The sequence below is a fragment of the Danio aesculapii genome, chromosome 10 (genome assembly GCF_903798145.1).
Source record: "Danio aesculapii chromosome 10, fDanAes4.1, whole genome shotgun sequence".
NCBI classification, from domain to species: Eukaryota; Metazoa; Chordata; class Actinopteri; order Cypriniformes; family Danionidae; genus Danio; species Danio aesculapii.
Genome location: NC_079444.1, coordinates 33875577 through 33892837, shown reverse-complemented (window position 1 = coordinate 33892837; position 17261 = coordinate 33875577). Strand labels below are relative to the sequence as shown.

The 17261-nt window shown below is 35.3% G+C and overlaps 2 protein-coding genes across 2 annotated transcripts in view; one reads left to right on the top strand and one right to left on the bottom strand.

The window, feature by feature from the left end:
- LOC130235919 (serine/threonine-protein kinase pim-3-like) overlaps nt 1-2179 on the bottom strand; it is a 33034-nt gene extending 30855 nt beyond the window's left edge. Inside the window, exons 1-3 of the mRNA XM_056466455.1 lie at nt 1765-2179; nt 1541-1638; nt 1390-1440 (exon numbers count right to left, since the gene is read on the bottom strand). Of these exons, the coding sequence (XP_056322430.1) occupies nt 1390-1440; nt 1541-1638; nt 1765-2179 (564 nt within the window). The remainder of the gene's footprint in view (nt 1-1389; nt 1441-1540; nt 1639-1764) is intronic.
- A 7552-nt stretch (nt 2180-9731) lies between these two features.
- On the top strand, nt 9732-17255 carry rfc3 (replication factor C (activator 1) 3). The gene is made up of 9 exons (XM_056466998.1): nt 9732-9937; nt 10207-10344; nt 11573-11640; nt 13894-13991; nt 14074-14255; nt 16402-16538; nt 16652-16750; nt 16853-16922; nt 17003-17255. Exons 1-9 carry the CDS (start codon nt 9851-9853, stop codon nt 17192-17194), a joined length of 1071 nt encoding a protein of 356 aa, XP_056322973.1. The 5' UTR covers nt 9732-9850; the 3' UTR covers nt 17195-17255.
- The last annotated feature ends 6 nt before the right edge of the window (nt 17256-17261 follow it).

Below are 17261 nucleotides of genomic sequence, written 5' to 3'. Positions count from 1 at the left end.
GAGGACTCTACATGTGTGTGTTCTGTCCGTCTCTGAGGCTGAGCACATGCACACAACAGCACAAGCTCTCTTTAGCACTATTGAAGACATGAATGAATCATATACACTCTAATAAATCAAGCACATCTCATGCTGCAAAAGTAACATTACAAGATTTCACTGATTTCCACGTGAAACTGAGCTTTGTGTAGAAATGAATGCAGACTGCTTTACAAGAGGTCGGGATATGACGCAATGATCATTTTTATCTCCATTACTGTTAAAACTGTCTCCTCTCCACCAATCGGCTGGTGTGTGACGTGCGGTCTGGGCAAAATGGTTTCCGTCGCGTCATCCAGGGGGATGCTGCACAATGGTGGTGAATGAGGAGATTCCCCCCTATGTGTAAAGCGCTTTGAGTGGCCAGAAAAGCGCTATAGGTTACTTGTGACCATTATGCTTAATTCACAAGTCCTGACGCGTATTAGTGCTCTTACATTCGATCAAGACACGAGAGTCCATCTAATTCAATGTATGTTCGTTGTATTTTCACATCAGATATCCACACGTGCCAATGTTGTCAAAATCCACTCACATACAACTTGTTTGTTCCAGCCTGATAAACAATGACTCCAATATTTCACTTCTACGGTCAAAAGCTTGTGCTCTTCAACTTCTGCAGATCGCACTAAAAACTCACGTGTGTCACACAAACTGTGGGAACTATATGAAGCATACTACACATACGCAGTAGAAAGTAACTCAAAGTATATGACATGCAAATAGCAAGAACAGTATATAAAACAGTATATATATATATATATATATATATATATATATATATATATATATATATATATATATATAAATAAAAGTATATAACATGCAAGTATAACGCACAAATATATATATATATATATATATATATATATATATATATATATATATATATATATATATATATATATATATATATATATATATATATATATATATATATATATATATATATATATATATATATATATATATATAAATTACCTAAAACAATAAACTATTAAATATGGCTCCTACAAGCGCTATATAAATGTAAGGAATTATTATTATTATTATTATTATTATTATTAAATGAATTTTAATTAATTCCACAGCCCTACATTCATGTGTTCAAAACTCGTCTCTGGGTTTATTTCTTCTGCTGAACACAAAAGAAGATATTTTGAAGAATGCTGAAAACCAGAAAGCATTGACTTAAAAAGCTCTTTTTTCTACAATGGAAGTCAGTGGCTACTTGTTTCATACATATCTGTTTTTGAGTTTAGTTTAAAGTGGTCCAGACAGGTACGGGACAAGTGAAGGATGAGTAAATGGTCAGTACATTTTCATTGTTGTGTGAATTATTCAACTTACAATGCTGAGATACCGGTCCTGTTTACGCTTCATGATATACTTCAGGGCAACCTGCGGAAAAACAACAACAAATGAAATGAAAGCCAACAAATTATTTATATTTAATAATCAGGAGGAAAATGTTGACTGAATTTAAAAAATAGTTTCCTACCTTTACTCTCTCACTAAATACGTGAGTGGCCAGATACACCTTGCCAAAACTTCCTTTTCCAATCAGGTCTTTCACTTCAAAATGAGACACCATAGATCCTGAAAAACAGAAAAAGAGCATGGAGATTTACTTGAATTGTCTGGTGTGAAACGAATCAAATAAATGTAAATAAATAATTTATATTAATTATGAATTACAGAAAATAGACGGAAATGATGACTTACCACGAGAGAGACCAAAAGCCTCTTTAAGCTCCTCGGGAACCTGGCCTGGCAGATTTACTGCCTCTGGGTCTACTTTATCTTCCAGCTTTGGCTCGGGCTCAAGCTCAAGCTCAGGCTCAGGCTCAGGCTCGGGTTCGGGTTTGGGTTCGGATAAGGGTTCAGGTTCAGGTTCAGGTTCGGGTTCGGGTTCAGGCTCAGGCTCAGGCTGTGGCGTAAGATGCTGGACTATGTCTGTGTCACAGCAAAGGAAGGGGCGCATTGCAGCCTTCCATACTCTCTTAAAGAAAGCAGAGACTCTTTTGCCTTTCCTTCCTTTCTTGGGTTTTTCTAAAATGAAGAAAACAAACAGAAACATCTCCATGAACAGAGCTGCAGCTACAGTGCTCAGCATATTCATATATGCTGTACACCCCATTTGAAAATTAATATTTTTATCTATTTCTGAGTGAACATGGGTAATATATATTGGTGCATTTAAACAAAACAGATTTATTTATTAAAATAATATTTTTGTGACAGAACATCTTTAGAAATGGAAAGATGATACACTTAAATTCATGCAAAATATAGCAAAAAAAAAAATTACAAACTACAATATTATAACAAAATTTTCTATATTTTTTGTTTCTCTTTGATTTTTGCTATTTTTTTTTTTATTATATTTAATATTTTTCCCTGACATATAAATTTGGGCTACTAATTTTTGAACCATTATTGTAAGTTATTTTGTTAGATAAGCTCTAGATTTGGCTTCAGTACTGACTAAACTAACGTACATGCACCAATATAATATTGTAAAGCATCCTATAGAAAATATGAATTTAGATGAGAGATTTGTGGGGGGTGTACTCATATATGTTTAGCACTGTATTAATTAATACACAACCAACAGTACAACAAATGACACTGTCTGATCTGAAGCTAAAAACTACAAAACATAAAAAATAACAGATGGCAGAAATAAAATGAACCAAATTCAGGATGACTTACCATCCATCCCATCAATTTTAGACGGGTCTTGAACAGACAGAGGCGACTCAGGACAGGCCGAATCTGCATCCGTCATATTCTTAATATTGGAGGGGCCATGGACACTGATTGGCTGAGGATCTTCCCAGATCTGGCCTGGCAGACACACCAGCTCAGTATCAACATGACCTGTGAGGGCCGTTGAGGACTCAGGACGGGCCGGATCCGCATTCTGCACATGTGCTGTTTGCTTGATCCTGGAGGGGCCCGGAACACTCAACGGTTGAGGATCTTCACAGATCTGGACTGGCGGACGCATCTGCTCAGGGTCAACATGATCTGCGATGGTCGTTGGCTTGATCCTGGATGGTCCTGGAACAGACAACGACTCGAGACGGTCGCAGACCTGGACTGGCAGAAGCACCTGTTCAGTGTCAACATGACCTGTGAGGACCGCTGAGGACTCAGGACGGGCCGGATCTGCATTTGGCGCATCTGCTGTTTGCTTGATGCTGAAGGGGCCCGGAACACTCAACGGCTGAGGATCTTCACAGACCTGGCCCGGCTGCCACACGGGCTCAAGGTCTGCATGTGCCATGACGGTCCTGGAGGGACCTGGAACAGGCAGGTGCCCGAAATCATCGATATCTGACTGTGGTTCAAAGGGCACCACTCTGTTCCGGTCACAGCAAAGGAAAGGGCGCTTTGCAGCCTTCCATGCTCTCTTAAAGAAAGCAGAGGCTCTTTTCCCTTTCCTTCCTTTCTCTGGGTTTTCTAAAATAAAGGAAATGGACAGGGAAATATTAGAAAACTCTTTAACCACAGGTTTAAAATAGACAAACTGCTGAAAATTAGACATATAAACGATAATCACACAAAAGAGACAACAATAATAAATGTACAATTAATAATAGAACAATTAACAATTAACTAAAAGAAAATGTTTGACAAATAAAATTAATTACAAGGAATTGCAAATCATTTCGATGACTTAAAATGTCAAATACAACCTGACAAAGAGTCGGTAAGTCATAAGTCCATATTAGACATAAGGAAAAATCCTATAAGCAACTATTTTGCACATTTAAACATTTCACTCCTGCTCACACAAAATCCAAACTATTATAATCACTCATTTTTGAGTCAATATTCTGAGTTTTACCAGTTATAGTTTGAGCTATTTAACAATCCCCATCACAATGTTTAATTAAATTTATGTAGCCTTTTATTTATTTTTTGTCAGTGGGTGCCACATCTACATCCTTCCTCAAGAACCACTTCTCTACCACACACACACACACACACACACACACACACACACACACACACACACACACACAAACACACGCAAACACACACACACACACACACACACACACACACACACACACACACACACACACACACGCACACACACACACAAACTAATGAAAATATATCAACATTTTTTCAGCTTTCCATTAGCAATCATCAAACTCAAAGTGAACAATTTCTCCCGCTCTGGATCTTCGGTTAAGAAATCTGTGAGTAAACTATGACTTAAAACTTTTAACAATGAGTCTTAGAAATCCAACTGAAAAGAGAAGTCTTGCTCCAGAACTTCAGTTACAGAAACAGAGTCCTGGACATTTATTAATATTGAGGTGAAGTTGTTTTTATATTTGCACATTTGTTCATTTAATGGTCCATATATATTGTTTACCATGCTAATTTGAATATTGGGTCTGAAATCGCATGTAAGAATGACTTCAAATCAACTTTAGCACTATTCAATACTTTTCTGTTATTATATTATTAAGGAGAAAGTCAGAATGTGTGAATATAAAACCAACTTTAGCTCGATTGTATTAATTCATCCCTGCTTAAACAAATAAAGACTTAAATATAATATTCTCACTCAGTTTGCTAAAATAATACAAATATTCCTCCACACCATCAAAAACTAAGAAAATTACTGTGTAGGTCTACACATAGGATTTAGATTAAAGTAACACTAAAATGTTTTCCCCCCAGTAACGTTAACAAGGCACAATTTCTGTTGAGTGGAAAGGAGAAACTTAAAAGCCAGAATGTCAGTCCATAAACTGAGAGCAGGTCTCAAATATACAAAATCATTACTACACAAAAAACACATTACAATCAAGAGACGTTGCATATTGGCCTCTTAAGTCTGTACAATAATAACCTTATATGGCGATATATTATTATTATTTTACTTTTTACTCATTAATTTACTTTATTATTAAATAACAGGTGGGAATACACCGTTTTTGTAAACCCTCAGCTCACCTGTTGGGCTTCTCATCATGTTAGGAGGTGTAGGAGAAGCCATCATGTCACTCTGATGATTATCGTTGACAAAGTCAGTCGTGATCGTATTAACTCGAGTAAAAAACACAGCTGACATATTATTTGCTATTTGAGATGCAAAACAAGTCGCTGAAGTCATTAAAACACTGTTCACTGTACTCGTTCGTTTGTCACTCTGAGGAAATTCTAAACTGTATTCTGTCCTATGACGTAACGGCATTCTTTTCGTTCTATTTATTTGTCATTGGTGGTGGGGGAGAAGGGGGGCGCAGGCCGCGGGGTGATCCAAGATGGCGCTGAAGTTTGATCGGTCAAGTTTTGTTGAGCGTGTTATGATATAATTTCTGACTGTATATAAAAACAACCCAACCCATCGCAATTTGTCGGTTAATATACGAGGCGATTTTTACAGAGCATTTCTGTGCGAATCCTGAGATTTCTGAAGCTGTTCGAGGATTTCTGGGAGAAGACAAATTTTAAAGAGCACAATCAGTTTTTATTGTAGTTCTTGTTTTCTTATTTCATCAAACATTTTTGTTGTACTTTTTTCATTTTCACTTCGTTTTGTTCTTATTTTTCCTTTTATTTACATTTTTATTTATTTACTTTTGTTTAAAATTTATTTTCATATTTATCTGTATTTTCTTGTTGTATTGCAGGTTGGGGGAGATTTTCCATGTCACACATGGCTAAAGAATAAGGAGGTGAGTGTTTTTAATATGTCATTTGTTTGTCATTGGTGTGTCATTGTAAAATGCTGTACAATGCTTGACTAAAATGAAAAGATCATAGACTTTAACAGGTAACAAAAAAATATTTATTAAAAATAGATTTTGATGTATGTTTTTATTCTTTAAAACAATTATAATGATGGAAAACTACAGAGTTCCTCAATAAAAAGTCCTAATTTAAAGACTGAAAAGAGTGACCAGTGAATAAGTTTGTTGTGTGTGATTTATCTTTTAGCTTCAAGCCACTCCAGACTCAGGGCCCTAGCATTTTTGAAATCTATACACATAACTGGCCCTCCCTATAAGCGAACTAAGCGGCCCCCACAACCGCTAGTTGTGCAAGGTGTTTCCTTGCTGAAACAGGGGCGTCCCCAAGGGGTGGCCACGGCAACCCTTGTGTAAACTCTGGCCACCCCAATATGATTTAGTTGTTGATATTATTAATTTATTTGTACTTACGTAAATTCACAATACTTCAATAAATAAATAAATTAATAAAATGCAGCCACCAAATTATTGTGGATTGATCAGCGCCACTGACATAGCTGATTCACTGAGATTGCACACTTTTTATTAAGAAATTATTATTTTATAAATGACCCCTGAATCAGTGATGCATGCTGACTGACGGGCGTGCTCTGTTTGATAAACTGTTCCCAGATCAGCTTTTGTACACGCCATTTAAAGAGGAGCGAAAGTTTGGCATACTTGGGGATTTAGGTGTGTGTTTAAACAGACATACATTTAATAATACGTAAACATGTTCGTTCTGCTTGTATTATTTTAAACACAACTAATTTTCTCTTAAATAAGCACAAACAGTTACTAAAGTAATGAAATGCTTTCATTAGCCTATAGATCTGTGCATTCTCTTATCACAAAACAAAATGAGAGATTCATTTGTTGCTCTTTACTAAATAACTGTAGTAATGCTATTCAATATTTAAATACAGCAAAAAGCGAATGGGATTTTATAACTTGATTTAATTTCTGAATAGGCCACTGATTTTAATAGGCAAAATCATTTATTTTATAGTCAATATTTTCTAATGTTTGCAATGTCTTCTTCTATTTGAAGCTAATTGTTGTCCCCTATTTTTACATCCCAGTGTTGACAGGTATGGCATAATATGGTTTGCTAATCAATAAATAGCTGGCACCATCTGTTAGTTTTACCGTCAGCTAATGTTATGGAATGGCATAGATGTTATGGCAAATAGTAACTGTAATGTAACTACCCCCATCATTCCTTCCTCAGGCAAATGTGAAAATATTAGATCTATTCAGCAGCATTAGGTGTCATAACGTTAATTGCATTGGCACGGTTATCTGATGTTTTACCAGCTTGTAGTAGTCAATCAAAATGCTCTTGATTTTAACCATAGTTGTAAGCCTAGCTGTTTGTTGTGTTACAGTTCAGTGTCTAAAGTGCATTTATCAAAAACTTTACATCAGTGTTAAAGTGCACATCATTAATGTTAGAGCATAGCTTAGCATTACCACATGGTATATTATACTGCAGTTTTTTTTATATTTTTTGCATTCTGCTAATTAGCATTTCACTGTAATGACAATAAAATTTCAATTGTTACTAATACATGAATTACTAATATAATTTGTATATCAGAAAAAGTACATAGTGTATTATACAGTATTCTACATCCTGCATGTATCTTTAGGTTTTTCATTTACATTATTTCATCTTATTTTATTTTATTAAAATCAGGTGTTTATTATTAGACTGATGTCACATACTCCTCTTCTGTCTTCAGATGCGCTGCTGGGGTTTCTCAGTCCCACCGTTGCAAATCCTTCTTTTTAAGTATTTTGAATGTGCAATTGCTTTATTTAAATAAAAGAATGTCCAAAACAAAGCTATTTAGTTTCTTAAGAGTATATTTACACTAGCAGAACTAGTAACCTGCAAGACCGACCCGTCACCACAAGAATGCGAATTCGTGAACAGACACAGCCACCATGGCCTCTGCTTCATTCCCTGCCCCATTATATACCTGATTTATTTTGTAATTTGGAACGCGGAAATGAAACGAAACTAACGTTATTCTTCAGGCGTAGAAAAACTGAGGAGAAAAATGACAAGAGGCAAGCACAACATCATTTTAGCATCACTTTTAAGTGCTAATGATGATGTCAATCTAATAGCACATTTATCGAAAATAGGCAAATACAGAATAATAAACGTTGTCTACTTATATATGAAATATTTTATTTTTTCCTGGTTTTACAGACCCGTTTTTTTAGTCTAAAACGCTATTGCAATAGTATTTTGCACACTGGTAATATTTTTTTTCCCTAAGACATGTTTATAAAAGTTATGTCCTAATTGAATTAAGGAACAGGGAAGGAGACTAATGGGAATAATAAAGTGTGTGTCTGGGTATTAACATTAACCCAGTATTTGTTGCTTCCTTTTTTCTTATATGTTTTTTATATTAATATTTTTTATATTTAATTTATACTATTTGCTTATTGATTTTATCATTTATGGTTCAATTTTTGCAGTAATGCTAATTGTTTTGTTGTTGTTGTTTTTTAATAGTTTTTAATGAGTTTAGGATGTATATTTTATTACCAAGTACTGCATATAACTAATTATTGTTTAGTGTTGTTTCATTGCAGAGTTTTTGCTTTTGGGATTTATAAGTTTAAAAAAAAAACTCAACCTACGATCTTATTATAGAATCTTTAGTCTATTTGCTAAATTAATAAAATGTGTTTTAAATACTCCAGAAGGATGCAAAGTAGGAATCACTCGTCCCTTTATTAAAGATTGTTTAATTCTTCATTTTTAAAGCTGCTAGTTGACACAAACAGTGCTGTTTTAAATGTACAAACCAGTCAGAGTTAAGTAAAAGAAATCAGGCTTTGCTTTTTCTGTTTCATTGATTGTATTTAATAAGCAATAAAATCAATAAAATATTGTAGGCTGAATAGCAATGGCAATACTCCACTATTTAGAGCAAGTTAGGGCCCCAAAATGATTCTGCTTAGGGCCCCCAAATATACAGGGCCGGCCCTGTTCATACATAATATAACTACATGAATTATTGTAGCTGTAATCTTTACTCTGTTTTTGTGTATTTACGTGTAAATCTAACTGTCTTTGTGTTTACTGAAGGTTAAATAAAATTTTTGTTGTTGTTTTGGAGAAGATTCCTGGCATTATAGTTTGACACTTCATAATCCCCATTATCAGCTGATATTATATTCGGCGAAATACGGCATCTAATAAAAACAAATCTTTATATGATGTGTCTTGTGTATATAAGCAAAATATTGTTGTTCCTCCAGTAGTGGGATATGAATTAAGTTTAAGATCAGTATTGTCAGACTGGGCTGTTTTGGCATCTGATTTAAAACAAGCCCAAAATGACAGACAGGAAGAAGATCAGACTTAATGAATAAATAAATGAAATTAATTTTGGATCACCTCCAGATCCATTTCATGCTGTAATATCATTTCATTCACTCAGATATATTAATTCTTCTGAAGCACGTCCACATGACCAAAAATGTTAACACAAAAGAGGCTCTTTTGTGTTATGGTGAAACAGACCTTCTAAGGAAATATTAATCAGATAAATCAGATTAACACACTCCAGTGTCCCACGTTTACTAGAAAAAGCTTTTCTAATTGCAAAAGCTACAATTCAAGCACTAATTTAAGATTATACCGTCAAAAAAATTGGTAAAAATATTTCAGAATAAACTTAAACCAGTCTAATGTGCTTTAGAATCCTAGAAGAATGTTTATAGTGAATTAATCAGTGCTAAAGTGTAACTGTTTCTGTAGGTTATCGATAAATTATTAGGCAGTAATTGAACACAATACACCAATATGTTCTTTACACTTCCAACAGATGGCCTACAGTACATTAGCTTTTCCTTCATTTTACAAAACGCAAAAGCACCCCTTGTCCCTCCTCGCACCCTGTAGTTGCCGCTCTGACAGCGCGCTGCGCGGGTTTGTGTTTCGCGGGAGCAGGCGGATGACAATAACATTATATTATTTACTTCTTCCACGGGTACATTACTATCATCATTTAAACTGAAAAATGAGCTTATGGGTGGACAAATACCGACCGACGTCCTTGGCTAAACTGGACTACCACAAGGAGCAAGCAAACCAGCTCAAAAATCTGGTAAAACAGCAGAAACTGTAATGGTGTTGGTTGTGTTTAACGTTATGTCAGACTGAATCAAGTTAAATAACTATTTTATTATTTTGACAACATGTACATCATTATACTGTCTTGTTGAAAAAGGTTCTTTAAATTTCCAACGTTAGTTTCCAACTCCATCAGCATTAGCTTAGCTGTAACCGTGAACTGTTGTGTACTTCACATGCTGAATGAATAATGCTATCTAAACGTGTAATGAGATTATAAGCTCTTATTGTTTAATTTTCCAGGTTCAGTGTGGTGATTTTCCGCATTTGTTGGTATATGGACCGTCTGGTGCTGGCAAGAAAACTCGGATCATGTGTCTGCTTCGAGAGCTTTATGGAGCCGGGGTCGAGAAACTAAGGATTGAACACCAGTCTATCACGGTATTTTTAGGAAAGAAAGCTGCGGGCAAACACGATCCTGGAGGGCTGGTGTCCTTCATAGTTAAGCTCCAACACTAATCAAACAAACCTGAACATGCTAATCAGTGTCTTCAAGATCACTAGAAACCTATAAGCAGGTGTGTTTGATTATAGTTGGAGCTAAACTGTGAAGGACACCAGCTCTCCAGGACCGAGTTTGCCCACCCCTGGAAGGGATAGTTCACCCAACAATGAACATTTCCTTACCATTTACTTGCACTCGATTCTAAACTCAAACATCTGTTGAACACAAAACAAGATATTCTGAAGAATGTTGGAGAAAAAGCAGGCATTGACCTTCATGTCAAGGCTGCACGACATCTGAAAATACTGATATTGCGATATTTTATTTTTCTGCGATAAATATTGCAATACAGTTTCACAAGATAAAAGGACTAAGCTGAAAACAAAATTTCACAAGATTGCTTGAATAGCACTATTTGATGGTTTTCTTGGAAGTAACAGTGTTCAAGTACAATAATTAAATAATTGCAATGCAAAAAATGCTTTTCTAACTTGCTTTGCTTTTCTAAATGCTTTGTCCAAATATCTAAACACTTAGATAAAGTAAAATATTTAGTTTTCACCTTGTTTTTGCTTAAAACAAGCAAAATTATCTGCCAATGAGGTAAGTAAAATTGTCTTTGCTTTGAAATGTAGATATTTTGACTAGAAACAAGATAAAAAATTCTAAGAAAAGCCTTTTTTTGTTGTATAAATTCTTTATAAGTAAATACAATAAATATTTGTTTCACCTCCAAACATATTTTTTTGTGCCCAAATGCTCTAATCTCTCTTGAAATGCTCAGTCACAGGCCTTAAAGATACATGCAAATGATAAACCTTCACTCTATTATGGTTAAACTTAGCAGTGACTCAACAAATCACATGTGTTCTGTAGCTCCTGGTCAACTATAATACAGACTCAACATTGCATATCTTGCGATGTGACTATTGCAGATGCACACATTGCGATATCAATGCTGAAATGATATACTGTGCAGCCCTACTTCATATGAACAAAAACATACTATGGAAAGTCAATGGCTGATTTTTCCTGCAACATTTTTTTTAGTATATCCTCCTTGGTGTTCAACAGAAGAAAAAAACAAAAACAGGTCGATTTCATTTTGGGGTGAAGTTATTTTCTGATTATGCAGTATAGTAATAAACCATTTGTCTCCCGTAGACTCCATCTAAAAAGAAGCTTGAAATCAACACTATTGCCAGCAACTACCATCTAGAGGTGAATCCAAGGTAATGAAGATTAATTCTTGTGCACATTGGCAACAATGTACTATAAAGGGAGTTTTTCTTATATATCTTAAGTTTTTTTTAGACTAAGGTTGATATTTTTTCATTTGTATAAAGAGATAAAATGCATAAATGAGCCCATACTTACTTAAAGATGGTGTAGTGTAAATGCCTCATGTATGTTTCCTCAGGCCTGTTTTCATATAAGGTATGTTTACATGACAACACAGTACCTAAAAAACTATACTAAAGACAATTTGACAAAAAATATGTAGATTCCATTTATGCATGCCTGTAGTTGTAAATTTGTAAAGGAAAAATCTATGGCTGCATACATATGGCCCTCAACCCCCAAAATAACAATGCCAGTGACTCGCGACCCCCACACTCCTCTTAGGTGGTTATAAATATATAAACCTTGCACTTAACAGCACACACCAACAGGCCTAAGTCTCTTCTTGGTGTAATTTTGGAGACCATCTTCAGTCATGGCCTATACTGAGTTTTAATGTATGCGAGTTCCGTAACTGTGTCAGAAAGTTTAAACTGGTGCCAGAAAATCAATCTGCTGCATCTGACGCTATTACTGTGTCTTTAATATAACGTAAAAACCCCAAGTGTCGCAATCCGATGAAAAAATAAAAATTGAAAGTCTGATGGCTTTTTATTTGCATGTCATTTTTAATGTAACTATTAACAATTTTTATCTTCTGTAGGCGATAATAAAAATATGGTCATTTTTATAGTTTAATAAAATGAATTAGATTTTAGGAAATCACCAAGCGACCCTTCGCTAAGCCACACCCAAAAACCACCACACACCAATCATGGCTTAGCAACCGTAGCTACGCGCAGGAGGTCTGTCAAGCTTACGAGCAAGGGAAACAAGCCAAAGTGTTGTGCACATGATTGTGCAAATCATCCTAAAAGTTTGGACCTTCCTAAAAGTTGTACCCTTTCAAAACCTAAAACCCAAGGGGAGAAATACCAGCATGGATCAAGCTCTGTGAGGGGTGCTAAAAGAGCGGAGTTAAGTTGGTTTTGTTTTCAATATTCTTGACACATTCAGTGATAGACGGCAATAACTTAAAAACCTTTTACTCTAAAAAGATCTAAACTGTATTTCCTACAAAAATACAAAGCAGGTCATGTTTCACAGCTGTCTTTTTCTTCTTTTTCACTCGATATTATGAGCACTGCTCATTTTTAAACCCTCGCAATAGTAGTCATACTAATAGCAATCATATTTCTATCTGTTTCAAGCTGCGAATATTTATATACAAAACCAAGATGTGATCACAATCTGAGCACTTGCGATCAATATACTTTTCCTGCAGCTGTTTTTCAGTCATTTATAACCCTCATGTCCATGTCAGAGCTACAATTCACTGATGTCTTTGTCGGTCTTTTGGAGATTTAGTCATTGGTGACACGTTATAGCGGGTTAGTTTCTGCTTTTATATTTGGTGTTGGATTAATATTTGCTGGTAGGGAAAATCTATTCATCCACTTCTGCTATTTATACTTTGATTTGCATTTTAATTCATTTATTTTTTCCACTTAACTGCGAATTAGAATAGAAACTGTATAAAAAGCATGCAGACATACTGACAGTTATAGGTACTGTGCATTGTTATGGGTCAATGATGCTAATATTTGGCATAAATTCATCAATTTCCCCTTTCTGGCTGCTCTTTCTATGAATGAATTGTGTAGAAGCACTGTCCATGCGTGTTTCCTTGCCAGTTAGTGCTATATTTCCTTGCACAGCAATTAATCTATCAGGTTTTTTGGCTAAAAAAAGGGAAATCACAGTTTAACATTATTATTATTATATTATTTTTAAATTTCACCTCTCTTGCTGTGCATGAACTAAGCTGTTAAATGGTCAGCGTATGAGGCAGCTAAGCTAACCTAGCTTCAATTTTGATTAAATTATTTTCTAATCGGTTGCATATTATGTGGTGAATATACCCCTGTAATGCATACTGCAGTCCTTTTTTGTCTGTCTTATCTCAGATATCTTAGCTGTTCGTCAAAAATGACTAATTATATCCCTGGGAATGTCTGACACTGGCGCATACATATTGTAATAGACGTGTCAGGCACGAAAGCTTGACAGGCGTAAAAACAGTAACTAAGGAGGGCGGGGCTTAGCGAAGGGGCAATAGGTGTTAAATATAAATGAATGGGAATCAAATATTTTCTGTTTCTGTGTTATCTGACTCTTCACATCTGATGTGTTTTTTCCCTCAGTGATGCCGGGAACAGTGACCGCGTGGTCATTCAGGAGCTGATAAAAACCGTCGCCCAGTCTCAGCAGATTCAGTCCAGCGCTCAGAGGGAGTTCAAAGGTTTGGCTTTCTTCTTTCATTAGGTTAGATAATTTATCTGAATACACTGAATAACTAAGCTGTTTTCCTCATCTATTTACAGTGGTGCTGCTCACGGAGGTGGACCGCCTCACTAAAGATGCCCAGCATGCCTTGCGCCGTACGATGGAGAAGTACATGGCCACTTGTCGACTGATCCTCTGCTGTAACTCCACTTCAAAAGTGATCGCCCCCATCAGGAGCAGGTGTCTGGCTGTGAGGATCCCTCTGCCAAGTGTGGAAGAGGTGAGGGTGCAGCGAGGACACGTGCCCACTCAAATGTTTTTTTTGGCTAGCTCTGGGCACAAATTGTGAACACAATTCGCCACGTATCGGCGGCATGATATTGGAAAAAAAGGATTAAGATGTTTTGTTTTTCAATATATATTGCGATATGATTGGAACTTCACCCAATGATTTGCATGGCTAAATTTGGAAAGAATTCATCATTTTATATCGATCAGGATGATTCCGTAGGACAGATAATCTTCATAAAATCAAACAGAAAGCGTTTTATGATGTTTTGGATTGAGTTTACCGTATTCATGTACAGAAACTAAATAATCAAATGTAAATAAATAACACTGCTTAGTATTCATTGTATAAAAATAAACAATCTTTGTTAAAGTTATAATTTCTCCTGCACGATCGGTTTAAATACACTTCAAATCTCACAGTCATAGACCTTAAAAACATAAAGCAAACAAACAAATTTCACCCTATTAAGATTAAACTTCACAATGTGTAATCCCACTTAAATTTCCTAGTGGATGAATAAACTGAACTGACATTGTAGATTTTACGATGTGATTATTGCGTTATCGATGCTGAAACGATATGTTGTGGAGTCACAATATTTATAGTGATGTTGTTTTATATTCATCAGGTAAACGCATGAATAATCTGAGAATATATTTACTTTGTGTTGTTGTACAAGCAGAATGAGACAAATATTAACCAGAACAAAAACACCAAGCTGAAGCCTTTAGTGTGAAATAGACACTCCACGCCGCTGCTGTTTTTAATTGCACAACAGCTTTTTTATTTTAAGAAATGAATACTTTATATCAGGGCGGCACAATATTGGAAAAATATGACATTGCGATATTTTGTTTTGCTGCGATATATATTTCGATATGAATATAGTAAGTGAAATAAACAGTGCTTTATCGTTTTCTGGGGAGTCTAACGGTATTCAGGTACAGAAATTTAACAACCAAACCAAAATTTATCATTGCATATATACATTTTTAATTATATTTAATAATATCTTTATCTTTTAATATCTAATCAATAATCTAATCATGTGATGTGATTATTGAGGATACACACATTGCGATGTCGATGCTTAAATGATTCAACCCTACTTTTATATTCAGCATTTAATTTATTAAAATTGTCGGTCTAGTCATTTTTATAGAAGTGATTCCACAAAATATTATATACTATAACCATTTTAAAAAGTTGATTAAAAGGCATTTATTCATTTATTTAGTTTAAAATGGTGTTTTTATGTGTTCAATTTTACTGTTGCACCCCTTAATGTTGACATTTTCACTAAATTTTTCAATAAACTATTTTTTTCTGCATCTGAACTTGACAAACTATGTGTAATATGCATATATCACCAATAATTTCAGTGTGAATTCCAAATGTAAGGTGACAGTTAATTGGTTTAAAAAGACAAATCACAAATGGAATGCATTATTATTATTATTATTAACATTTAGACTGAAGTTTATTGATCAAATAATATTGTAGAATTTCTGAAGCATTATGAGATGCTGAATAATCAGATGTGCCGTCACGTATATTACCTAATAAATTAGATAAGGAAATGGAACAGTGGCATGATACTACTGGGTGAGAGTAAGAGACTCTATATACAGTTGAGGGCAAAATTATTATCCCTTCCTGCACATTGTTTATTGTTTCAAATATCCCTCATGTGATATTTAATGGATTAAGGACATTTTCCCAGTATTTCCTGTTTGTTTTTCTTCTGGAGAAAGTCTTATCTGTTATATTTCAGCTAGAATAAAAGCATTTTTTTTCTATATTATTAGCCTCCTTAAGTGATTATAGATTTTTTCGACTGTCTATAGAACAAACTTTACAATGACTTGCCTAATTACCATAACTTGCCTAATTAACTTGCTTGATTGCACTTTAAGTTGAATACTAGTATCTTTCTCATATCTAGAGATCAGTTATTAGAAATTAGTTTTATTATCAGTCAATCCGTTAAACAAATTGGGGAAAAAATATAAAATAATTACAATTTAATAAGAGGGCTAATAATTCTGACATCAACTGCGCATACATATATATTTATATAAGACCAGCATCATAAATTCATCATCTGAAAACAATCCAACCTTCTTCCTCTCAGGTGTGCAGTGTTCTGTCAGGCGTGTGCAGGAAGGAGGGTCTGCTGCTTCCTCCAGAACTGGCCAAACAGATATCAGAGAAATCTGGCCGTAATCTCCGTAAGGCCCTGCTGATGTGCGAGGCCTGCAGAGTTCAACAGTGAGACTTTTACGTTGTAAAAAACAATAAAGAACGAATTTTCAGCCTCAGACTGAGTGTAACTCACCTGAAGAGTACGCTTGTAATCTGTTTCCAAATGTGCTTTCCTCCAGGTATCCCTTCTCTCCAGACCAGGACATCCCGGAGACGGACTGGGAGGTTTACCTCAGAGAGACTGCTAATGCTATAGTTAGCCAGCAAAGCCCTCAGAGGTCTGGATCTCAGAATTCATACAAAATGATTCCTTGAACAGTTTTTCACCACAGCTTTATTTATTTGCATATACTGGAAACTAAACTATTTCAAATTTGCAGGCTTTTGGAAGTTCGGGCACGATTGTATGAACTTCTAACTCACTGCATCCCACCTGAAGTCATCATGAAGGTACAGCTGCTTATTTTTATCCTAAAGAAATTATTGTCACTTTACTTTGAGCGTTAAATGAAATGTGCGTTGTGTTCCAGGGTCTGGTGACGGAGCTGTTGAGTAATTGTGATGGACACCTGAAGGCTGAAGTGGCTCAGATGGCGGCCTACTATGAACATAGACTGCAGCTGGGCAACAAAGCCATCTACCACCTGGAGGCCTTCGTCGCTAAATTCATGGCCATCTACAAGAAGTTTATGGAAGATGGCCTTGACAACTTTATGTTCTGAGGAAATGTAAATGAGAGATTATATTACTGTTTTTCATAATAAAAGACATCTACAAATGTTATTGTCT